Source organism: Mytilus edulis, unplaced genomic scaffold (genome assembly GCF_963676685.1).
Source record: "Mytilus edulis unplaced genomic scaffold, xbMytEdul2.2 SCAFFOLD_1273, whole genome shotgun sequence".
Taxonomy (NCBI): domain Eukaryota; kingdom Metazoa; phylum Mollusca; class Bivalvia; order Mytilida; family Mytilidae; genus Mytilus; species Mytilus edulis.
Window position 1 is genome coordinate 1 of NW_027268895.1, and position 26365 is coordinate 26365.

General features: G+C 32.0%; 2 protein-coding genes across 2 annotated transcripts; one reads left to right on the forward strand and one right to left on the reverse strand.

Moving 5' to 3' along the window:
- Nucleotides 1-940: 940 nt before the first annotated feature.
- Nucleotides 941-11197, reverse strand: LOC139509040 (ribosome production factor 2 homolog; the record flags this gene model as incomplete). The annotated part of the gene is made up of 7 exons (XM_071296063.1): nucleotides 11155-11197; nucleotides 9295-9427; nucleotides 8192-8229; nucleotides 7634-7673; nucleotides 4582-4663; nucleotides 1599-1675; nucleotides 941-1102 (listed from the first exon to the last, which is right to left on the reverse strand). Coding segments are annotated over exons 1-7 (552 nt in total), but the record flags the coding sequence as incomplete, so codon positions are not given.
- Nucleotides 11198-15573: 4376 nt separating this feature from the next.
- On the forward strand, nucleotides 15574-23887 carry LOC139509039 (stabilizer of axonemal microtubules 4-like; the record flags this gene model as incomplete). The annotated part of the gene is given in 8 exon segments (XM_071296062.1): nucleotides 15574-15624; nucleotides 16230-16471; nucleotides 17293-17446; nucleotides 20419-20541; nucleotides 21750-21804; nucleotides 22003-22062; nucleotides 22876-22988; nucleotides 23816-23887. Coding segments are annotated over 8 exon segments (870 nt in total), but the record flags the coding sequence as incomplete, so codon positions are not given.
- Between the last annotated feature and the right edge of the window lie 2478 nt (nucleotides 23888-26365).

The following is a 26365-nucleotide window of genomic DNA, read 5'->3' on the forward strand; positions in this document are numbered from 1 at the left end:
AAACTAGCTTGAACAAAATTGTTAACCTGAAGCAGGCAAACATAAAATGAACTAACTGACGAACAATCAGATGAATGGACGCAGACCAGAAAACATAATGGGGCATAAAAATATGTTTGGATGCATTCAATGTTCATAAAATAGTTCATGTACTATAATTCGGTCAAAATCAGTCAACTGGGAGGAGACTTAAAATAATAAGTAAGTCACTATTGTACAAATAATGTTCAAAATCAGCTCCAGTTCAAAAATTGTTACATACAAAGTTCAGACAAGTAAAATGTGTATGCAATTTCAAAGACCTGCGGCTGTCATTCTCAAAAAGTCAGTCAAACAGGAACCTTTTTATCTGTAGATAATTATCTTACACAATAAAATTGAGAATGGAAATGGGGAATGTGTCAAAGAGACAACAACCCGACCAAATAAAAAACAACAGCAGAGGGTCACCAACAGGTCTTCAATGTAGCGAGAAATTCCTGCACCCGGGGGTGTCCTTCAGCTGGCCCCTAAACAAATATATACTAGTCCAGTGATAATGAACGCCATACTAATTTCCAAATTGTACACAAGAAACTAAAATTAAAATAATACAAGACTAACAAAGGTCAGAGGCTCCTGACTGGGGACAGGCGCAAAAATGCGGCGGGTTAAACATGTTTGTGAGATCTCAACCCTCCCCCTATACCTCTAACCAATGTAGTAAGTAAACGCATAACAATACGCACATTAAAATTCAGTTCAAGAGAAATCCGAGTCTGATGTCAGAAGATGTAACCAAAGAAAATAAACAAAATGACAATAATACATAAATAACAACTGACTACTAGCAGTTAACTGACATGCCAGCTCCAGACTTCAATTAAACTGACTGAAAGATTATGATTTCATCATATGAACATCAGGCACAATCCTTCCCGTTAGGGGTTTAGTATCATACCATCATAACATATATGAGAAGAACATAACCCGTGTCATTTGAGGTTACACAAGTTAACTTACCAATGAAGAGGTTTTTCAGTCTTTTATGTTCTTTATCCTGTTCAAATAGTTCTCCTGTGAATATCAAACAAGGTTTGGTTCCATGAGAACACTTAGGACCCTGCAAATAAGTTAAATCAAAGATAGTATTTGATATCATAAAATCATAAACAAGGAAATTGTCAATTTCTAGATGTAAGTCAAGATATGAGGCTGACTTAACTGTATCTGTTGTATCCTTTATATCTAGTTTGATCGGATAAATGCGTTCCACATAGTCACCAAATTTTGAATTATTTAGTGAGAGAACTGTAATGTAGTTCCTGAGAAGGATGCAACATAAAATTTTCAAGAACAGACAGACGGATTGACAGACAGAGGTAAAATAGTTTATCCCACTTTTTCATATAATAGATTGTACATAATTATAAATAGATAGCAACCACATGTAATTTGAGGTTACAAGTCAGGTCAATTTCTTGTCACGGGTTTAAAATTAATTATCGCTGCTTGTGTTTTTTTCCTTAGGACTATGTTGTTGCTGTCTTTCTTGACTTATAGTAGACTGCCTGTCTAATATCTTAAGTCTCTTTCTTTGTAAGAAAGGATAAACCTACCTCTATTTCAGCCATAGGTGTAAACTTATCCACACCCAATTCTATCATATCTAACACATGGAAGTCAAATAATCGCCCTACAATATATAAAGTGAATGTGATAAAAGATGGAATAAAATCTTGCAAGGAAAGATAGTGTACTTTTTCGCACCGCTGGTAAAATATCACGTTTTGATTGGTTTAACGCCATCATGTGGTGACCCCCTATGAGACCGTAGAAGGTTAGTAAATTTCATAGGGTTCATGACGCGTTAATGGTGACGTCATCTATTAATGTTGTTGTGTTTCATTATTTATTTTTCAACATAACGCAGCAGAAAAAGTCCAGCATGCGATAAATTTGTTATATATGGTGAACTACTGACCCACTACGGACCATAGTGGGTGAATAAAATCCCTAGGGGATTTAGCCTCCGGCCTCACCCCTATGAATTTTACTAACCCTCTATGGATCCGTAGGGGGTCAGTAGCGAACCATATAACTTATAGTATGGTGTAGCATATCTAACACAAAAATCCTTCTCACACTTGATAGACCACAGCATTTTTATTGATTTTCTTTATTTCATTGTGGAAGTAAAATTTTGTTATCAAAGCTATAAAATATTTGTTTTTCCGACATATTAGTCTATACAAAAATATCTATATATGAATAAGTAGTTGCAAAATCAACATTAAACATAGTAAAACGTAAATGGTTAAAATGTCAAATTCATTTAGGAATCGCTATCGACTCTAAATACAAGTATGTAGTTTAAAAATCTGTGTAATCAAAGATATGAAATAAAACAAATATGGTGATGCTAAAATGCAGTCTCAAGTTGAAATCCTTCAAAGGATAATCAATGGAAGTGATTCTACTAATTTCTAATGGGGTCATATATGGCTTAATGCGTATATCCATTAGATTGAAAATTATGAAATTAAGCAGCATGGAATTATTAAATTGACTTTTAGTTACAAGTGAATATGCAAAATTTACTTATTTATCAGATGTTACATGTCATTATTAGTTACATAGTGTGCTAGTGACCTAATATGGTATATATGGGGTCAGTAAATTACATATGGGGTGAGAGAAAAGCTGGAATCCCCATATGGAATTTACTGACCCCATATATACCGTATTAGGTCACTAGCACACCAGGGGCGGATCCAGGAATTTATTAGGGGGTGGTCACCTTTTGAATCTTAAATTAAAATTCAATTTTTTTATGGCCCCCTTATAGGAAGATTATGTTTGCCACAAAGCAAAACACACTTGCATATAGATTTCAAAACAGAGCTTTTGCTCTAGCTTCAGTATGACTTTTTTTTACATGATTTCTCATCACGGCCGAAATGATCGTTAAGTCTTGTACTTGCATGTGCCATATCTGTTAGTGGTTTGCATGATAATGTTCCCAAACTATCAACCCCAAACAGAACACAGTATATGCAGTAAGTTCCTTCTTGTGAAGGTGTGTACACTAGCCATCATAGTAATTTAGCCAATTCAGCTGAAACAGTCTGTTCTTTCCTGCATATTTTTTTTTATAGGAAAGTTATAGTTTATTCCAGGTTGGAAATGATTTCTTATCAAATTAAATTTCTCTTCGTTTGTTGATTTACGTGTGATTGTTTTACAAAACCAATGTCGTTTGTACTTATATGTAAGTCGGGGGTTGTTTCTTTAATCTGATCACTTTATTCGTATCAATGCTAGGTCTATTACAAGTCGTTGGTACTTCAGAGGGGGCTGATTTGTGGCGTTACCTGAAGGAACGAGGGTATAAGTTACTAAAAAATTGAAATGAATGAAACTTTGAGACAAACAGATGATGGAACGGGGGTATTCATTCAATATAGAATATTTATGTGACTTTAAAACTTTAATTTAAAATTATTTTTGAATTTTGGCATCACAGTAAAAAAATATTATTGGTCGAGAAAAGTTATTATACAAACTTTAAAAATTTAGATAAATGTAATGTAAAAAAAGTATAAATTACCTGTTAAAAACATCTAAGATTGAGGACTGTCTCTTCATTTTTACACCTTAACATCAAAGAAATCGACCAAGTAATTAGCGATTGTTGATTACATGTTCATTGTATAAACATACCTGTCAAGGTACATGTATTTAGCCTTAAGGTAAGTAATGACAACTTCATGACTGGTGAGTTACGATATACAAATTGATTTGATCGACGAATTTATTTTTCAAAATGTTCAAGGTGCACCATTTTTTGGTCATGGTGCACCATTTTTTGAAAACCCAGGGGGTGGTCACCGGCACCGGATGACCACCCCCTGGATCCGCCTCTGCACACTATGTAACGAATTTATCTTACCGACTATCTTAACGTGTGAAATTTAGACCTATCAAAATAAGCAAATCTTCAATACTGTTAGCATTAAGAAACTACTTCCATTGATCTTTCAAAAACAGATACCAACAATAACAACTTGTTAGGTTTAAATGTGTTTTATGAATTTATTTCAATCTGAATCATCATTTTCTTCGTCTGTTGAAACCTTTACGTTTTTTTTCTCAGTACCGTTTTGTTTTTATAAAGGGACATAACACCACTAATAACCGTGTATGAAATAAGCCCTGTCTCCCTACTACCTTATATGGAATATAAAGGGATGTAACACCGCTACTAACCGTGTATGAGATAAGCCCTGCCTCCCTACTAACTTAATATGAAATATACACGGTTTCCACCAGGGTGTTTTTAACCAATCACATTCCTAGAAATGTATAGGAGGTAAGATAATTATCTATATTACATTACAAGTACTTCAATATTTGATATTTCCATATCTTTGTAAACATCAGACCTGTACTGCTAATTCTGCATAGTGTTTTATAAAATAAATATTTCTGTTAATACTACAAATAATATCTACATGATCTTTACACAAGGATTGAAATATAATTAAAGTTTTGTCGGATCCCTTGAAATTGACTAATTGAGGTTTGACTGTAATACCATACCTAATACTAAGTTGTCAGGTCTTTTCTTTGAATGACAGCCAAACATAAATAATGAGGCGTCAGATTTCTTCGAGAAAAATTCCTAAAACACATTTTAAATCACACTGTAATAAAAAACATCTAACTTACTTAGTCATTCTATTGAGAGCTTAAACAAACTAATAGTCCAACATATAATTGCTGTCTAAGAGTTTAATTTGAAGAAGCCAACAATCAACCTAGCCTTCAGACATTATCCCCAAAGCGTTCATTGTTTTCTATTTAGACATGATCACAAGCGTTCATTGTTTTCTGTTCAGACATTATCCAAAGCGTTCAGTGTTTTCTGTTCAGACATTATACAAAGCGTTCATTGTTTTCTGTCAGACATTATCCAAAGCGTTCATTGTTTTCTGTTCAGATATTATCCAAAGCGTTCATTGTTTTCTGTTCAGACATTATCCAAAGAGTTCATTGTTTCTGTTCAGATATTATACAAAGTGTTCATTGTTTTCTGTTCAGACATTATACAAAGCGTTCATTGTTTTCTGTTCAGACATTATCCAAAGCGTTCATTGTTTTCTGTTCAGATATTATACAAAGTGTTCATTGTTTTCTGTTCAGACATTATACAAAGTGTTCATTGTTTTCTGTTCAGACATTATCCAAAGCATTCATTGTTTTCTGTTCAGACATTATACAAAGTGTTCATTGTTTTCTGTTCAGACATTATACAAAGCATTCATTGTTTTCTGTTCAGACATTATCCAAAGTGTTCATTGTTTTCTGTTCAGACATTATCAAAAGTGTTCATTGTTTTCTGTCAGACATTATCAAAAGTGTTCATTGTTTTCTGTCAGACATTATACAAAGCGTTCATTGTTTTCTGTTCAGACATTATACAAAGTGTTCATTGTTTTCTGTTCAGACATTATCCAAAGTGTTCATTGTTTTCTGTTCAGACATACAAAGCGTTCATTGTTTTCTGTTCAGACTTTATACAAAGCGTTCATTGTTTTCTGTTCAGACATTATACAAAGCGTTCATTGTTTTCTGTTCAGACATTATCCAAAGCGTTCATTGTTTTTTGTTCAGACATTATCCAAAGCGTTCATTGTTTTCTGTTCAGACATAATCCAAAGTGTTCATTGTTTTCTGTTCAGGACATTATCCAAAGTGTTCATTGTTTTCTGTTCAGACATTATCCAAAGCGTTCATTGTTTTCTGTTCAGACATTATACAAAGCGTTCATTGTTTCTGTTCAGACATTATACAAAGCGTTCATTGTTTCTGTTCAGACATTATCCAAAGCGTTCATTGTTTTTTGTTTTGTTCAGACATTATACAAAGCGTTCATTGTTTCTCTTCAGACATAATCCAAAGTGTTCATTGTTTTCTGTTCAGACATTATCCAAAGCGTTCATTGTTTTCTGTTCAGATATTATCCAAAGCGTTCATTGTTTTCTGTTCAGATATAATCCATAGCGTTCATTGCTTCTGTTCAGACATTATCCAAAGTGTTCATTGTTTTCTGTTCAGAACATAATCCAAAGCGTTCATTGTTTTCTGTTCAGACATTATCCAAAGCGTTCTTTGTTTTCTGTTCAGACATTATCCAAAGCGTTCATTGTTTTCTGTTCAGACATTATCCAAAGCGTTCATTGTTTTCTGTTCAGACATTATACAAAGCGTTCATTGTTTTCTGTTCAGATATTATCCAAAGCGTTCATTGTTTTCTGTTCAGACATTATACAAAGCGTTCATTGTTTTCTGTTCAGACATTATCCAAAGTGTTCATTGTTTTCTGTTCAGACATTATACAAACTGTTCAGTGTTTTCTGTTCAGACATAATACAAAGCGTTCATTGTTTTCTGTTCAGACATTATCCAAAGCGTTCATTGTTTTCTGTTCAGACATTATACAAAGCGTTCATTGTTTTTCTGTCAGACATTATACAAAGAGTTCATTGTTTTCTGTTCAGACATTATCCAAAGTGTTCATTGTTTTCTGTTCAGACATTATCCAAAGCGTTCATTGTTTTCTGTTCAGACATTATCCAAAGCGTTCATTGTTTTCTGTTCAGACATTATCCAAAGCATTCATTGTTTTCTGTTCAGACATTATACAAAGCGTTCATTGTTTTCTGTTCAGACATTATACAAAGCGTTCATTGTTTTCTGTTCAGACATTATACAAAGCGTTCATTGTTTTCTGTTCAGACATTATTCAAAGTGTTCATAGTTTTCTGTTCAGACATTATTCAAAGCGTTCATTGTTTTCTGTTCAGATATTATTCAAAGCGTTCATTGTTTTCTGTTCAGACATTATCAAAAGTGTTCATTGTACAGACATTATCAAAAGTGTTCATTGTACAGACATTATCCAAAGCGTTCATTGTTCAGAAATTATCCAAAGCAATCATTGTTTAGACATTACCGAAAGCGTTCATTGTTCAGAAATTATCCAAAGCAATCATTGTTCAGACATTATCCAAAGCGTTCATTGTTCAGACATTACCGAAAGCGTTCATTGTTCAGACATTATCGCAAAGCGTTCATTGTTCAGACATTATCCAAAGCGTTCATTGTTTGCTGTTCAGACACAATCCAAGTCATTGTTTTCTTTTTAAATCAGAGGTTGTTTTTTACGGTAGCTGTGTTGAACTAATGTTTAATTGTTTAATTTACAACTGAACTGGACCAGAAAGAATCAAGGAAACTAGTTTAACCCAACCACATGTAATGCCTCTGCATAGTCTTGCTGTTTTTTATTTCTTCAAGGATGACTTGATTCTGTTTAATGTGATGTGATATTTTTTTTTATACTTTGATGTTATATTTTCTATCATGAACAGGTGACTGATGTCACTATATTTGGTTGGTTCAGTTAAAAAGCATGTACAATATTTCCATATCATTTTATATTTGTGTATTTCCATTTCCCAAAGAAACAGGTCTAATGGTTAGTTCAGTCTTCTTTGAAAGTTTTTGATTGTTCAAATTTGTTCTAAATATTACCACGGTTTCCATGATCATATTATGTTTGATGATTTTACAACTACTGATAACTTACCAGTGGTGTTTCATCTTCAAATGGTCGTAATATATTTTTTCTGAAATTGAAAAAAAGCAATTCAAGTTAATAAGCAGAAATTCATAGCCTTTTACATGTAAGGATAACAGGGAATTTAACCAATTCAATGAACACTAACTTATAATTAAACATACAATTATAACCTGTACATGTATGTGATATAAACAGGTATACTTGTGGTTCGTGGTTTGGAATCTTAATTTAACATAAGGATGATAGGAGGGGACAGGCCATTACCTGTTCTCCCCCTTGACAAATATATGGTGCGCCAAAACATGTTTGTATCTGTCATGACTTTTAACATGGTTCAGTATTCATGTAGTACATGTTATGCTAATATAGACTTATCAATTCGTAAAGCCTCTGAGAATCAGTGTATTTAATTAATTAATTAATACATTTAATCGGCAAAAACATTAACTGCTGCAACAATCATATTGTTCTGTCACTTCTTGTCTCAAACAATAACTATTTTGTGATTACTACTGTACAACATCATACAGAATTACTGATTTACTAATCATGCTAATAGTTTACCTTTTATACATCACTGCATGAGGTTTCTTTAACATGTACTGAAATACAAATAATCATTATTCAACTTTGTACTTGTTTGGCTATATAAGTTATATAACTATTTTGATCTGAGCGTCACTGATGAGTCTTATGTAGACGAAACGCGCGTCTGGAGTACTAAATTATAATCCTGATACCTTTGATAACTATTTACACCACTGGGTCGATGCCACTGCTGGTGATGTTTCATCCAGAGGGTATCACCAGCCCAGTAGTCAGTACTTTGGTGTTGACATGAATATCAATTATATGGTCATTTTTATAAATTTCCTGTTACCTAATTTTGAATTTTTGAAAAAAATTATGATTTTCTTATCCCAGGAATAGATTACCTTTAGCCGTATTTGGCACAACTTTTTTGGAATTTTGGATCCTCAATGCTCTTCAACTTTGTACTTGTTTGGCTTAACTATTTTGATCTGAGCGTCACTGATGAGTCTTATGTAGACGAATTATGTGTTTGGCGTATTAAATTATAATCCTGGTACCTTTGATATATCTATTTTAAACAGTTGTATCTTAAGTTATCATTTTTCTTTGTTTATGTTATAACAATTTGGCCTCTGAATATTCCTCTATTTCTGATATACCGGGTAGTATAAATATAATAACAGTTTGGTCTGATAACTTTATCCATGGCATTCTCTTACTTATGATTTTATCTGTGACAAAGTTATAAAAGTTTAATTCACATGGCCCTTTGGAATTAATTCAGTTGTATCCATTTTCAACCATTAAGAATTCAAGATTTATCTTTTACCAATACCTTCGACTGTTTTCTGCTCTTTGGTCAGATTGTAGTCTCTTAGACTCATTACCGATTTCTATTCCCAATTTCATTATCGATATAGTTACTAAAATTTAGTCTTTTACAAATATCTTTAACATGGATATATATGGTATCACTATGTATGGTATTTTAAGTTCATCTCTAATTCTTATCTTGAATATGGTAATTTTATCTTTTATATGGATGATCCTTAAAGTTGGTTATGGCAATTTTATGTATTATCTCTTACTAATATCTTAATCTTGGATATGGTAGTTTAACTTTAATTTCTTACTAGTTCCTTTAGTATCTGTGACACAGTAATGCTGGTATTTCCACCTTTGATAAACATGGATGATTTTGTATTTTCTGTAATCTTGCCATCTCTGTTCTCTAAAAATCTTCTTCCTTTTTGTGTTTTAGGCTTTCTGTATTAAAAAAACATATATGTACAAATGTAGTGCATTTAAGTAACTGCTAGTAGTCCTTTATTAACTGGTGTATTATTATCATTTCCCTTAGTTTCTTCTGTTACCATGGTTACCTATTCTGAAATTGGACTCAGATTTCTATAATGCTGAGTTTTACTCGGCATATTGCTGTGTACTTGTTTATTCTGCCTTTGCTAGAAGTAAAGTGGGAGGGTTCAGATCTCACAGTGGGAGGGTTGAGATCTCACAAAACGTGTTTAACCCTGCCACATATTAGTTCATTTATCATGTTTATATGTTTCAGAGTTCAGTGTCTACTGAAGTGTAACTGAACTAGTACAAATTTTTGTTTAGGGGCCAGCTGAAGCCCAACTACAGTTGTTGGATTCAAGACCATTTTTGGCCATGGGCTCTTTTCTGCTTTTTGGTTGGGTTGTTGTCTCTTTGATACATTCCCCATAAAAAAGTTTCCATTCTAAATTTTATACTGCCTGAGGTAGCAATACACAGTTAGAAATTTAGTTTCGCATTATGGCCCTGTGAATTTTTTAAATATGAAAGTTTTTGTACAATAAAATTGATTTTTAGATAATTGAAGAATAATATAGCCTTCTTAGTGGGTTTATATGAACATTTAGATTGTTTTTAACATGTTTTATAGGCCATTTATATGATTGACAGTCCGTATTTTCCTATCCGTACCGTCCATAGGTCCATAAATTATTGTAGTGTTTATCAACAAAGATTTTGCGCTCGATCTTTTCAATTCAATTTTATGGAAAAACGAGCAGAAATGCATATGATTTTTTTGGACCACTTGATAGATATAAACCTATGGATTCAGGAAAGGTATCACTGTAATTGATTGAAATTTTCCTTTAGACCAAATTTTGGAGACTTTTGTGACATGTTCACCCCCCCCCCCCCCCTTTTCTGCTATATTTTGTATCTAAGAAATGCAGATTGTTGCCATGGTTACACCCAAAAGGGATTATATTTTACCTTATGACCATTAGAAATCAAATCTATGGAAGATTCTCTTTCTATAACTATATACATGCATAACACACATATAAAGCCTTCTTTGTTAGACAGGAGGGGAAAGAGGGTGTTTAAAAATTATGAGTGTCAATTTTAAGTTTTTTTCTAACTGTGTATTGGCTACCTGAAACCTAATTAATTCTTCAGGTGACCGCATTAGACCTGATTAGTTCAGTCTGTTTAAAATCATGATTGCTGGTATAACCAGCTTTGTTATAAAGTGAAATAAAATTAGCTTGTGACCTTAGATTTCGTGTGTGTTTTGTCAAGAATGATCTAAAACAAGGTCAAATATGGTTAGGTAGAGGGTGTGGATGTTGGGAACTGTATTCATATTATTAGTTCAATGTTATTGTAGCAACAGAGCAATGTGACTAGCTTGATAATTAAAATTGTACATAGTTTTAATCACAAATTTAAAATTTTCATAGCAGTTTAATTACATTTCGTTTAAATTGGTAATGGGGTAAAAAAAAAATGTAAATAGTCCACTTAAGGGAACAATATCATGAATATGTAATCATCTGATGGAATAATTGTATACTGAAAGAAGAAGAAGAGCTGTACAAATTGGAATTTTTCTTCTTTCTTTTACAGATCTTTACATGTTGTAGAGATAAATGACAAGGTTTTTCCAAATGTGTTCATTTTTTTTACACTGATAATAATATTTCATAACCTACACTACTCTTTGCATGACCATTTTTTCTGTGTCTGTTTCTTGTTTACAAATTTTTCCACGTGTGAATCTAATGTTAGACACAACTTCGGTAAGACGTGCAAAACAAATCCGGATTAGACTAGACTTAAGTAAATCGGGCTCAAAATAATATTTAAACAAATACATTTATTATTTTGATAGAAAAATAATGAAAGAAATGTGATTTAAAACAGTATGTTAATATCTGATAAAAATTGAAAAAAATATATAAAAAATATATAAAGATCGTTGTTGTTATTCTTTTATCGGTCATTTCGGTTTTTGTTTTAAAATAAAAGTTGTCTCCCATATTTTTGTCAAGTACGTCACAAATTTATGAGCACAAAGAGCACATGTTGTCCAAGGCAACCAAGAAGCTTTACTGAACAATTTAGTTAAATTACCGTATTTTAATTGTTTACATACCAAACAGACTTTATCAGTGATAAAATAATCGTAAGTTTAAGTGTCTATAGAACATTTGCATTGATAAATTTTATGAAAGATAATAAATTGGTTGTAAAAGTACAGTAAAGATGTTTTGCACATCAATAATTTGTCAATTATATTCCCATTCATGTTCACAACTGTCAATATTATATGATGTTACATTGTTGGTCCTCTGTTATTTTAGGGCTCCTTTACTTAAGGGTTGGGGAATTTTTACTTTAGGTTCTATAGCTATATTTTTGGGTCAGGGACTGTGTAAGCTTAGTAATGGTTAGGTATACGTAATGTCATTAAAATGATTAAACAGGGTACTTACGAATCCGGGTCCGTCCGCCCAGATTCTGGTTCACCCTAGTTTCTGTTCGCCCTAATACTTGTTCGCCCCGAGTCCGTTCGCCCTGATTTTATTTTTAGTATATAGTGTTGCGTTGTGTGTACATGTATATAATTGAATGTGTTGAAGTCAGTCTACAATTTGGCCGAATATTTACGATGTGACATGTTGTTTATAGCTAGCTGCTACTAGGACTAGGTTTTAAGTTTCTGTACATTCACTATTGAATTGAATTACTATTAGCTGGGAACAGTATATCTAACGTTAATATATATGTTTCTGCTATTAGCAAGGATTTGTATAGTTAGACTATTTTATTTGAGAAAAATGTTATTTTCATTATTAATCCATCAAAGACAATTCATATAGCAATCAGTGATATCAAAGATTTCAAATGATACCTTATCAGCAATCAAAATTCAAAACAGTAATTAAAAGTATTATAAAATAAAGTGTAACGAATGCAGCCAAGAATTTTATTTAATTAATATAAATTTGGCAAATATTCTGTATTTAACTTTTAATAGATCTACATGTACATAAATTTCAATAGATATACATGTACATAAATTTCAATAGATAAACATGTACATAAATTTCAATAGATATACATGTACATAAATTTCAATAAATATATATATATATATATATATATACATGTACATAAATTTCAATAAATATATATATATATATTATATATACATGTACATAAATTTCAATAGATATACATGAACATAAATTTCGTTTATTACGTTTATTAATGTAACATATACATATCATAAATGAATATAGGGCGAACGAACCCAGGGCGAACAAACTCAGTGCGAACGAACCTAGGGCGAACATGTAATCAGGGCGAACGATCCCGATACCGGTACTTACTATCCACCTTATAAAAATGTACCATACCAAAAACTGTTATTAAATTATACATGATCTTCTGATTGCTTCCTTTTCACAAAGCAAGGGTCTCACTAATTAGCGACAAGAAGCGTCAAGAAGCGACAAGAAGCGTCAAGAAGGGACAAGAAGATTAATTTTAGCGACAAGAAAACATCTTTTTTTTTATTAAATATAAAAAAAATATGCATTTAGTCATTTTTGATATACGGGCAGAAGTAAATTGATAATTTTTATTATTATATTGATAGATGAAGAAATATTAAACATTGCCGGCGAGGAAGGGGATTGTGTAGTTTTTTTTATTATATTGATAGATGCAGAAATTAAACATTTGTGAGGAAGGGATTGTATAGTTTTTATTATTATATTGAAATATGAAGAAATTAAACATCTGTAAGAGCAAACAAAGGCGGATCAAAGGGGGCCCTGGGGGCCCCCCTTTCGTTGGAAAAATTTGGTTGATTATATAGGGAATCATTGAAGCATGACTGGAGCCGGGCCCCCCTTAGGTCAGTCAGTGGGCCCCCCTTAGGAAAAGTTCTGGATCCGCCACTGACAAAGGAAATGCACACGCTATAAAAATAAAATAAAAACAAAGATTTTTCACCTTTCCTTTGAAGGATTTATTGAAACAAAAACATGAAATATTATTTCCTTTCTAACTGTACAATTATTTTTTCCTGATAGGACCAACGTTAGCTGTGGCTTCACCCTAAGGTAATACACAATGTAGAACATTAAATGAGATTAACGAGGCGCGTGTCCCTTGTTTTATTGCTACGATAACATCCAATTAACACCTTCAACTTTGTGCATGCGTCAGACTATACAATTACACGCGCCAGAATATACAATCATTGTAAATAGTGAACACCTGTTGAAAACTCAATTAAGATTGTCATCAATTTCCCTTAATCTTCAATCAATATGCAGAAACATGATAAATATCGTTAAATGAGGCAATACACTAAATAAAATGATGAAAAATATTCACATTTTAATTATGTTTTCCACTTGTTTGTTTCAGTTCTTTGTATTTCACAATTTGTGTATGTATTTGCTGGACAATGATGCACAAATAATGCATTTTTGCAAGTTTATTATATATTGTACAAAGATAGTTTCAGTCTGCACGGTTAGCCACTAGTCCGATGCCCCAGACTAGTAAAATTTCATTCGGACTAGTAAGTTTTTGCAAAACTTTGTTTGGCCCAATAAGAAAAATGTAAGAATATTGGTCTTCGGACTAGTAGTTGAAAAAGTTTTTTGGTGCAGACTGTAGTTTTAAAAACAAATTGTAAGACAAATATATTATTGTTCTAAAACACAAATAAAAGTAATACCCTAATACAACAGGGTAAACGTAATACTTGCTGTTATACATAATAAAATATCATGTAAATAAATGTAGCAACTGAATTAGATCTAAGTTTCTTTTTTTTTCTATCAATATTAACTTTCCTGTCGTTAAAATTGTTTTCTTTTGCACATTCTTTCAATATTTATTTGGAATAAGTAATTCTAATAAAAAAAAATGTTTTCTTGTCGCTAAATAGTTTCTTGTCGCTAATATTATTCTTCTTGTCGCTTCTTGACGCTTCTTGTCGCTAAAATTCTTCTTGTCTAATTAGTGAGACCGCAAAGCAAACATCTTTATGTCACAATGTCTATGACGGCTCATCCCCTACACAGCTACAGGTCCCCAGATCTAGTACTCTACAAGCATTTCATACTTAAAAAGTTAAAATTAAGTTGGAATCTTTTTTACAATTTTTGTACATTCAGTGAAAAAATACTTTTTTTTAAGGATGATGGCTGTCATAGGCCATATATTCATGTAAGAGCTAGGCAACAATTTCCATTGACCATTGTTGAAATGAGATACATGTAGCAATATGTACACTTGTATGCTAATTGTCTTCCATAGCATCCAAGTACATGTAGGGAATTTTGAATGAAATACCATCTTGTTTTTTGAATTTATAACATCACATCCATATGTAACACAGTCTTTAACATATTAATCTCAGATAGAATCCCATTACAATGTTGATAAACATGATAAAAGGTCCTGGGGGCTGGGGAGAACACTGACTGGTGTATAACATATATTTTTTGTACATGTTAAAAAAGAAGATGTTGTTTGATTCATATTGCCAATGAGACAACTCTCCACAAGAGATCAAATAACACAGATATTAATAGCTATAGGTTACTGTACAGCCTTAACATACTGCATACTCAGATATAAAAGGCCCAAAAATAACAAATCTATAACAAACAAATGGACTAATGTACAGGTACCAGTGCAGCTGAACAAATATTTGTGTGTTGATTGAGATTTATGGATGTTTGTGTGTCTCAGTCATGCAAAATTTTGAGACAACCTAAGTCAACTGCACATTGAAATTAATACTTGGCATAGTAAGAAAAAAAAAATGCATTACTGTGAGACTCAAAACAGTATGACAGTGTCAATCATTGTCAATATGTTTATCAAAGTTTGTAATTTTTTGTTTGTGTTAAATTGCTGAAAATATATGTCTTATCTCATTTTTAATTCCTAAGGAAATTTTAATGTTTCTATTTTAAATTTATGAAATTTTTATTAACTTTAATTGATTTTTGTTTAATTATTTTTTCTCTGCTGAAGTGCTGTGGCATGTTCTTGAGAATGTCAGTTTGCGCAAAGTAATTTGTACTGAAGACTTAATTATGTCACTTTTAGGATATTCTAAGGTTTTATCAAAGCATAATAGGAATAAGGTTTGTTAATTAAATTCTATTCTTACTAATGAGAGTACTATTTACATGTTGTGTCAAATTGATTAGTTCTTGGTTGAGAATTTATTTGTACATCAGAGCTTTAGAAACCAGACCAAAAGTGAGTCTTGCACAAGCTTTTATCCAGTTTGGTAGAGAGTTCACATAAATTTTATATTTCTGACAGTTCCGACACATATATTGTTTTTTACAATTTACACCTGGCACTGAAACGTTTGGTTATTATTATAATGCAAATAGTTGATTTGTCTTTTCATCATAGAAATGTAGAACATGAAGAGGACCCCTAAATGACCTCTCACATAAAAAGAAATATCGACATTAATTCAGTTTGCTAATCATAAATGTGAAATTGAAGTAACAGGAGACTTTGTTTATTTTATTTGTACAATAAAAGAAAACATTTCTTTGTGAACCTGTTATTTGTACAAAAGTTGGCTGATTGCAGTACTAGTATAAATATGTACTGTATATATAATTAGGACTAGTAATTTTTATTTTTTATGTCATTATGATGACAAATTATTGTAGCTACTGATATTCTCACACTATTCATGTTCATCTACATTATTTAATTTATATTCCAGCTTTCAACAAAGATGGGTCCTTTACCACAAGGAAGTAGAAATCTCCATATCAAGGCCAGCCAAGGTCCAGATATAAACATGATGAAATTTTACATCACACAAAATTCTACCACTTATGGTAGATACCATGAAAAATTTAAACCAAGAACTGGCAGACATACTGGGACTGGTTACTCTGCCAACTTCCGACCTGCCGTATATTACAACCAACGTCTGGATCAATCTGATAACCCAACTCTAGCGTAAGTATTTAAACTTGTATAGACATGCATTCAACATATATTATACCACAGTACTTTCTATAGCCAATAAAATACACTGAGAATATGACTATAATTAACTAACAGCAGCTCATACATTGCAGTCGATCTTTCTATTGACTGTGAATTTTAAAAGTTAGAAATTAGAAATGTTTATGAATTGAAAAAAAGACCAAATTACCAAAGGGACAATAAAAAAAACACAATATAAAAATAAGGAGATATCATATAGTTGTCTTTTTAGACAACTATCCAGCAAAGTTCAAATAAAATGGATGTAAGCAATTATAGGCAACCATACAACTTTTAATAATGAGAAAAACCCTTGCCATAAAGTCAGCTATAAATGGCTCTGACATGAAAAATATGAAACAATTCAGTTATTAAGAAAACTAACAGCCTAATTTGTATTTATTAAAAAAAGTTTAAGAAAAACAAATATGACAGACAAGAATCAAATACTGAACTACAGGCTCCTGACTTGGGACAGTTTCATAAATAATGGGGGGGGGGGGGGGGGGGGGGGGGGGGGGGTTAAACATGTTTGTTAGCACTCAACCCTCCCCGTAACAGCACAACACAAGAACAAGTATTTGTCAGAAACACACAAAACCATGGCAAAACATATAAAAAAAACTTAGAGAAGACAAACAAACAGTCTTTAAAAGAGACTGTTAAGAAAACAAATGATTGAGCAATATGAATAACTGTTTAACATTTTACCTAGTTTTTCAATTCTGTATAGTTACTGTCTTTACCCTTGAATTTGTTTAAATTCTAAAATGTGTTATTTGTATTTACAGAGATATTTGTTCCAAGAACTACCACACTGTTACAGAGATTGCATACCAACCGTACAAGGAAAACAGTGGTAGAGAACCGTTACCTGGAAATGTCCATCAAGTGGGGTCAGGATTTGTACGACAGAAACCAATCACATTTTCTAAAGATGCTGATGTAAGTGGGGGTGGGGAATCAGGGGTTGTCATTAGGGAGCTTTGTATTAGTTCTTATTAGAATTTGTATTACAGAAGCCTAAATAATATAAAAGTTTGAGACAAGTGTTTGTGACATATTATTTAGAGGAAGGTTGTTTCGAATCATCAAGTCAATGGTATAACTATCAGTAATTTAGTCTCAAGCTTACCATAAAGATATATATTGTTTTAACTTGTGATTATGTTTGTGAGATATATTATGAAAGAAGAGAACTGTTCCAATAACTGGATTAAGTATGAAACATATTATAAGTTATATGGTTTGCTACTGACCCCCTATGGATCCATAAAGGGTTAGTAAAATCCATAGGGGTGAGGCTGGAGGCCGAATCCCCTATGGATTTTATTCATCCTTTATGGATCCGTAGGGGGTCAGTAGTTAACCGTATAACTAATTTCTAGCACGCTGGACTTTTTCTGCGTTTTGTTGAAAAATAAACAATGAAACACAACAACATTAATAGATGACGTCACCATTAACGCCTCATGAACCCCCTGTGATATTTACTAACCCCATACAGTCTCATAGGGGGTCACCACGTGACGGCTTTAAACCAATCACAACCTGATAATTTACTCGCGGTGCGATAAAACATAATGCTGCTTATATCAGACAATTATGGGATAAGACAGCTTTGTATCTATATCAGAAAGATGGACCCTATAATATAACATATAGATGTCTTACTATCAGAAAGATCAACCTTAGGCCAAAAAAAAATATATGTCTGTTTCCTGCTGCCAAGGCAAAAAAATCAGGGTCGGTAGGTCGGGATTTTTTTTTTTTTTTTTTTTTTTTTTTTTTTTATTATTTTTGCACTCCCTGTCAGATTTTCAGATGGTTAAATGTCATGTTTGGTTAGGGTCCTGTACCCTAAAATCATTTAATCTCTTTAAAGAAGCTTTAATTGAATAATCTTTCCAGTGCCGACATTTTTTAAACCTTAATTGTAGCACATTTGTGCTGGGAGCAGCCATTTTGATTGTTTGGGTATAGTAAAATACAGATCTGGATCGGACCGGAAACAATTTTTTTTCCGGAATTGAATAAAAAGATCTAGGGTCGGGGGCTTTGAGTCAGGGTCGGTCGGGAAACAGGAAACAGACATATATTTTTTTTTGGCCTTATAATATAACCTATAGTTGTTGCACTACTTTTTATCTTAAACAAAAAATCAAACATTTCTGCATGTTAGAGTAGTTTAAGACTTGCACATATTTTATTGTTATATCAACACACATATAAATATTGCAAACAGATTTATAAATAGATTTTTATTATTTTAGCACATATCCTTTTAACATGCTATATTATCACCTCTTTAGTTTATAAATCATAATATATAGCAAAACAATTTTGAAAATTCCACACATTTTTCTTTCACAATAATAAAGATTAATGTACCAATATAATTTTGATGGAGGTACAACATACAACTTACTGTAAAATGATTTGTAGGATTTTGCTATATATTATATAACACTCTTATATTAGAGGGATTTATTGCAAGAACATTTAAGCTAAAGATTTAGAAAAATGTAATTAATACAGTAGACATAAGCATCTGTCAGAAAGGATAATGGTATCTTTTGAAATGTAGTCATGACACGTCACAGATTTTAAATGTAAATTGCATACAACATGGTCATGTTTTAATTAAAGAAATAATGCATGTAGCACTTAGCTTCTTTTTTTTTAACTTTAAAGATGGAATGAAAACTCTATAAATACCTAGCCTTTGTCATAAGATGCAAAGGAGTAGGTTCAGTAAGACCCCTTTTTGGCCCCAAAATATAGCAGTTTTACAAAATTGTGAAAATGTAATCTTTAAGCTATATTTTGGAAAGTAAAATGCTTCTGCTACATAAATATGAGCTGTTTTTGACAATGCAATGCACAAATATCGCGTTCTAGCATCATTAAGTCATGCTAAATTACTGAAATCTTCAAATTTTAGCATTTTGGTTAATTTTTAGACGGTTTCCGTCTAAAATGAAAGTGGCCGCATTCGTGTTCATTCATAATATTGAAATGTAAGTTGTATTTGATGATAATACAAAACATATATAAAGGTTGAGGATGAACACGGATGCGGCCACTTTCATTTTTGACAAAAACAATCTGAAAAGTGACGTTTTTTGGCATAATTGATAGATTTTTCATATTTAAGCTTCAATCAGAACGTTTTTAATGACTAAATCAGTTAAAATCTTTCACATAAACTAATCGAATCAATTGAAATAGACACTTAAGTGTTTAAAAAGTGTCCAAAAACTTTCGTTAGATGAACCTGAAAATTGAGGCCAAAATCGACCCTTAACGGACTACTCCTTTATACAAAATGCTGGTTAAATTTACTTAACCCCGGGTATCTGTCATGTCTGTTGACAAAAAGACAAAGCAAAAGGAAGTTGAAAAGGAAGCATTTTTGATTTACAAGAGATGTATGTTTTTGCAGTAAATCCAATTTATTGTTTATTTCTGACTTTTGTATTTACATTATTGTCTCCCTTTATTGTAGTTAAACATTTTTAAATAATGCACATTTTTGTATATATGTCTGCAATTTTACTAAATTAAATTATCATGAAGTTTTACTACTGAGAGTTCAAATTTTTGGTAATAATTTTTTTTACAGTGGAATCAGCATATTTGGTTTTCTTGAAGTAAATTGTATCAGAAATGGTGTCTGAAATTGAGTGATAATTTTCCAAAATTAAAGAAGAAAAAACATGTATATCAAATATAAGTTCGACAGACAACTTTTTGGCTATGATTTTCTCTTTGATTTCTGACTTGGATATACATTGTAGATTATATTCATGGAGAATGAATTGCTTCTCAGAAAGGGAGATAATCTTGCACTTCAAATACTTTTTTTAATTTTTATTTGCCTATTTTTATTGCATGTTTAGAGTTTGTTATTGTAGGTAAAGGCAGTATTTATAGATACTAGGGCTGCCTCTGCACCAGCCAATATTCTGCCGAAATCTAAACCTTTATTGCATAGAATACAAGCAAAAGATCCGGTAGAATTAGAAAATGAGGGCTATGTAAGTTTTTAAAGCTGGTGTGACTAATGGCCAACAATTCACATGTTTTGACATAGCACTGGAAGAAACGATTACAAGCTCGGGAAATTTCATGATTCTTGAGGACACTGGCACATTTTTACACTCAAGTACACTTTCGATTGAGAAAGAGATGATATAATGATAATACACTGAAAATCCACTTTCAGCCCAGTCTATTAAAGTACTGTATAACCAATTAGAACTACCTCTATCTGGTATTGAAAGTAAAATACTCAATAGAGTTCAAATCCAATTCTATCAATAAACATTTTACAGAATATTAATACTCTAAGTCTTGATATAAGGATGAGATATCAATTTTGCACAAATTGATTTTATATGGTTATTGCTTTAATTGTTCTAGTAAACACTAAGACTAAGTCAGCTGTGATTTAAAATTTTCCAGTCATCCCCAATATTACTATAACAACAGCCATTTGATAATGTTATAAGGCTAGGACAAATGTGATACTCATATCAAGCCAGTTAGTGAGTTACATTACCAATCATTTTGGTTACTTTTTAAATTCATATTTTTGATATAATGGTACAAAAAACTTGTAAATTGCATTTCTTTCAAAGATCAATTAACAGTTATAATTTACAAAGATCAATTAACAGTTATAATTTACAAATGACATCTTGTACTGTAGATTTTATATTTTAATGCACTTTTATTATAGTTTTGCACAATTTGTAGTCTTAACACAATGAATACCTAGCAATGCACATTATACACACATATTCTTCTATGTGCACTATTAATACACATTACACATATATTTTGTTTATGTTCAGATAGGTTGACTAATGTTTGCCAGCTTAGCTGGCATTAAAGATAGTGTCCAGCCTTGGATATGTATATTTACTCACTTGACTGTTCATAAAGAGTAACTTTTTCTGTTATATTGGAGGAATTCCAATAATGAGTATAACCTATAAAACCATACCCTTACAAGCGTTAAGAATATTCTTAACACCAACAAGCTTGTCCAGACCAGAACAATTGTAGATATTTTGAGTATGATTATCGTTCTCAGAGTCAGACTCAGTATTCAAGCAATCAAAAATTCTAGAATTGGTGTTATGAGCAAATTTTTTTGTTTTCCTTTATGCAACATCTGTTGAAGTTTATTTACGTGGATGTCTATAAAAATTGTTTACAGGTATTTTACATTTTTTTGTAGTTTAACTCTGCTAATGTTACTCTGGTTCAGGATCCATCCTCCACTCTTGATTGCTGTTAGGGGGTATAGAAATACACTCTGTCCACCACACTTTCTTGCTGTATAAAACAACTGCATTGTGTAATTTATGTTATATAAATAGTGCAAATAGAGATATTTTAACAGAGCTTTTTCTCAATGTTGTCTTGACATTTTAGTGTTTTCTGGTTAAACATTTAATAGAGCTTTTCTCACTGATGTTTTGACTTTTTAGGGTCCTCAGTATATGTTATCAGAGACATCAAAGAGATTCAGGGAGATCAACCAGATAGAAGTAAGTATTAACATGATATTTTATTAAAAGGTAACGGGTGGCGACATACGAAAAGACAAAGACTGGATATTGTTACCTTAATCATTGACATTGAACACTCCAACTCACTCTCTGAACACTGGTTTAAACTTTGTAAGGGGAAGATACCAAAAGGACATTCAAACTCATATGTCAAAATAAACTGACAACGCCAAATAATAAAGATAAAGACCTACAGACAAACAATAGTATACAAAATACAACATAGAAAACTAAAGATTGAGCAACAGGAACACCACCAAAAACTGGGGGTGATCTCAGGTGCTCTGGAAGGGAAAGCAGGTCCTGCTACACATGTAAAACCCCTTGTGTTGCTCATGTAATATAAACCTGGCAATAAGTTTAATACGGTAGGTCTCATAAATTTGGGAAAAAGGGGACAGATTGAAGTTACAATTTAAGAACATATATGCCTTCATGAGTGAAACGGATATTCAATTAAAAAATTTATGATGGGATGATTTCAACTTCACCAATTGGAACTCTTGATTTAATTGCTTCCTTGTGAGCAGCAACCCTCTATCAAGGAAAACATGATGGGATATCTTGTCAACTGGAAGATATATACTCTGTATATAGGTGCTGGTGGAATGTTGCTCCATAGAAATGGAAAGTTCCCAATTGGGAAACTAAAATCATCTCTTTGTTGTTAAGTTTTGTTTTCAACCAACCATGATCATTGTCAATTTCTAGATTAAATTCTAGATATGAGGCAAACTTACTGGTATATGTATCTGTTGTAACTGTGTATGTTATTTATGTTGTACTTTTCAGTGGATGTATCAATGAAGACTGTTGGTGACCCAGAGGGTACAGGATTTACACATGCCTATAATGTAGAACCCATCACATATTACCCAGGTGATCCACATAAAAATGATAGACCTGTGAGTATAATTGAAGCCTTATATTTATACACAATTAATAAACAATTAAACAAAAATTCAAATATTTATATAATCAGGTACATTTCTAACTGAATATATATATTATATATATAAAAGTCAGAAATGAAAATCTTGGTAAAAAAAAGTCACAGTTTACATGAAACATATTTATGTGTTGTCTAATAGTTTAAGTTTAGAACAAAGATGTGGTATGAGTGCCAATGAGACAACTCTCCAACCAAGTCACAATTTGTAAAAGTAAACCATTATAGGTCAAAGTATGGTCTTTAACACAGAGCCTTTGCTCACAACGAAAACAACAAGCTATAAAGGCCCCCAAAAACGACTAGTGTAAAACCATTCAAACAGGAAAACCAACAGTCTAATCAATATAAAAACATTTAACACTTATAAACCACATCAACAAATGACAACCACTGATCATCAGGTTCCTGACTTAGAACAGGTGCAAACAAATGCAGTGGGTTTTAACCCTAACCCTTAAAGTTCAAATTATAACAATTTGTTTATATCTATGTATTACCCTGTGATGCAAATTTATAATAACATTTATAATTTTATGTTATGATTTGCATTTGTAATGTTTTTGTGTACATTTTTGTAACATTGACTTGATAGCAAACTGATTATTGAATTGTATTTATAAATATAGAATTTTCTTATTGTTAAATAAAATCAATCCTCCCAAGATATGTGTGTCATTTAGAAGTGCTGTCTCCCCCATGTTTAAGGTATATCCCCATAACTACTAAACGTATGTATACATACAGTCTTAATAAGTTTGTATATATTATATTATCTGACAGAGATGGCAGACACACAGACCAACAGGGATTACTATAATGAAGACAGATTTCCTTAGATCAGAATATCCACATGTAAGTAAACCTCTGACCCCTGACTGGAGATGACCTGATTATAAGTGATAATTAGATTGACAGAAAATTTAGATTGGACTCAGTCAAGGCTTTTAAAATGTTTTTGAGCCAGCCGGACATTTTATATCTGATCCCAATATTTTAATCCCCAAGACTAAGTCACAAAGGCAATTATGGTATTCAGATGGCCATCCCAATGATTTGACATTAGATTAAAAAAAAACGATATTAAACTTTACTTTGATATGAATTTGATGTTCTGATGTATACTGTTAAAATTGGCAGTGCATCATTCAAAGTGTGCACATCATCGTGCTCATATCTGCCTTAGACTCTTTATTTGTGCAAAATGACGTTTTCAAAGACTTTACTTTCGTTTTTAAAGTCACATTTTCCCAAACCGGATGTTGACTTGACAATGGTAAAACATGGACCATAAACGGATACGTAAAATCCGTGTTTGTTTACAAAGCACGACTGAGTGAAGAAGCTCTTTCCACGTTATTTCTTCAACAAAATACTTGAAATGAATGTTAGATACAGGTATCAATGATAATTTTAGCATTTTTGAAGAAATGTAGGATGCATAATTAGATTTCCCACCTGTGCACATGCGCACACGTGTTCTTGTTCATACAACGTAGTTCTGGCGATTTTTCATTTAAAACCTTTTTAAATGTTCATCAAAATTCATGTTTATAAATGTATTTATTATAATTTTAATCTTTTGGGCTATATCAATTAGATACAAACTACTGAAATGTACGAAAATAATTGTGAATAGACCGATTAATTTATACGATGTCCGGTACTGAAAATACGTTACCTGTCACCTGAACAGGTAGTTTTCAGCTGTCTCACAACTGATAAGCCTTGATTAAAATTAGAAACTATTGAAGTAGGGGTTGTTTTGATAGTAATTAATCATCATGTCACTCTTATGACTGGATATGTGTTGCTGTTAAAGGCAAAAGGTTGGGTCAAAAAGATTGTGAATTATTTTAAATGACCGAAAAAGACTTGAAAACTAAAATGTAGATGACCGTTTCATGCTTTGCCCAGCCAGACTTTTACCGCACACTATACAATTATCCGGAATATATGACCGTTTTGGAAGTCGCTCAGCATTCATGTTTGAATAAAACTAAGACTTTGAAGGTACAATTGGCAGTTTTATCGGTCACAAATTCACAGAAGTAGGATATATATCATATCCTATTTAGTAGCCTGGTAACAATTTTCTAGATTTAAATAAAAAGTCTTTATACATATATAGGTTAATATGAACTTTGGGTTAATGATTTGATGGTGGTATCATTATGGTGATGTCATTATGGAAAGTTGTCAGAATTTCATGGAGAAATTTAAAGATCCATTTGAATGAACTCCAGAGAACAACAGCTAGTGTATTTATTCAACAGGGAAATTTGTGTTCCAAAAATGTTTCTTTTGCAATGATATATATTTAATTTAACTTAAGTCATCCTGTTTACGGTACCAGATGAGATGTTCGTGTGCATGTGTAGCTTCAGTTCATAGCCTTATTCATAGTGGGCAGACGTAGACTATCTTTAGCTTCAATTATGAAATAAATTATTAGAATAACTAGAAGAAAAAAATCTGTCCAGTGTATGTGAATTATCTGTCTTTTTGATAAACTGATGTAAAAAAACACTCTGTTACTTCCTTTGTATTTGAGATTATTGTAATATATATATATATGTTTTGCATTGTTTATTTTTAGGGAGATGAGCCATTACCAAACCTGGCTTCAGGGTCTGAGAGAGGGACAGGATTCACAAGAGAAAAAGCAAAACCATTGTATGTCCACAGAAATCCTATTGATGTAAGTATTGGTACATGCTGACAATGTAGCTACACACATATAATAATAGTATGTCCACAGAAATCCTATTGATGTAAGTATTGGTACATGCTGACAATGTAGCTACACACATATAATAATAGTATGTCTACAGAAATCCTATTGATGTAAGTATTGGTACATGCTGACAATGTAGCTAAAGACATATATATAATTATAGAATGTCCACAGAAATCCTATTGATGTAAGTATTGGTACATGCTGACAATGTAGCTACACACATATAATAATAGTATGTCTACAGAAATCCTATTGATGTAAGTATTGGTACATGCTGACAATGTAGCTAAAGACATATATATAATTATAGTATGTCCACAGAAATCCTATTGATGTAAGTATTGGTACATGCTGACAATATAGCTAAAGACATAATTATAGAATGTCCACAGAAAATCCTTTGGATGTAAGTATTGGTACAATGCTGACAATATAGCTAACAATATATAATTATAATAGGATAAAAAAAATAGGTCATTTCTTTTCCAACATAAGTTCTTACATTACAAGGGCCTGATATGAATTTAAATTAAATACAATGTATTTAATACTGTTATTGTGATATTTGATTGGTATATAGATATTTAAGTTTA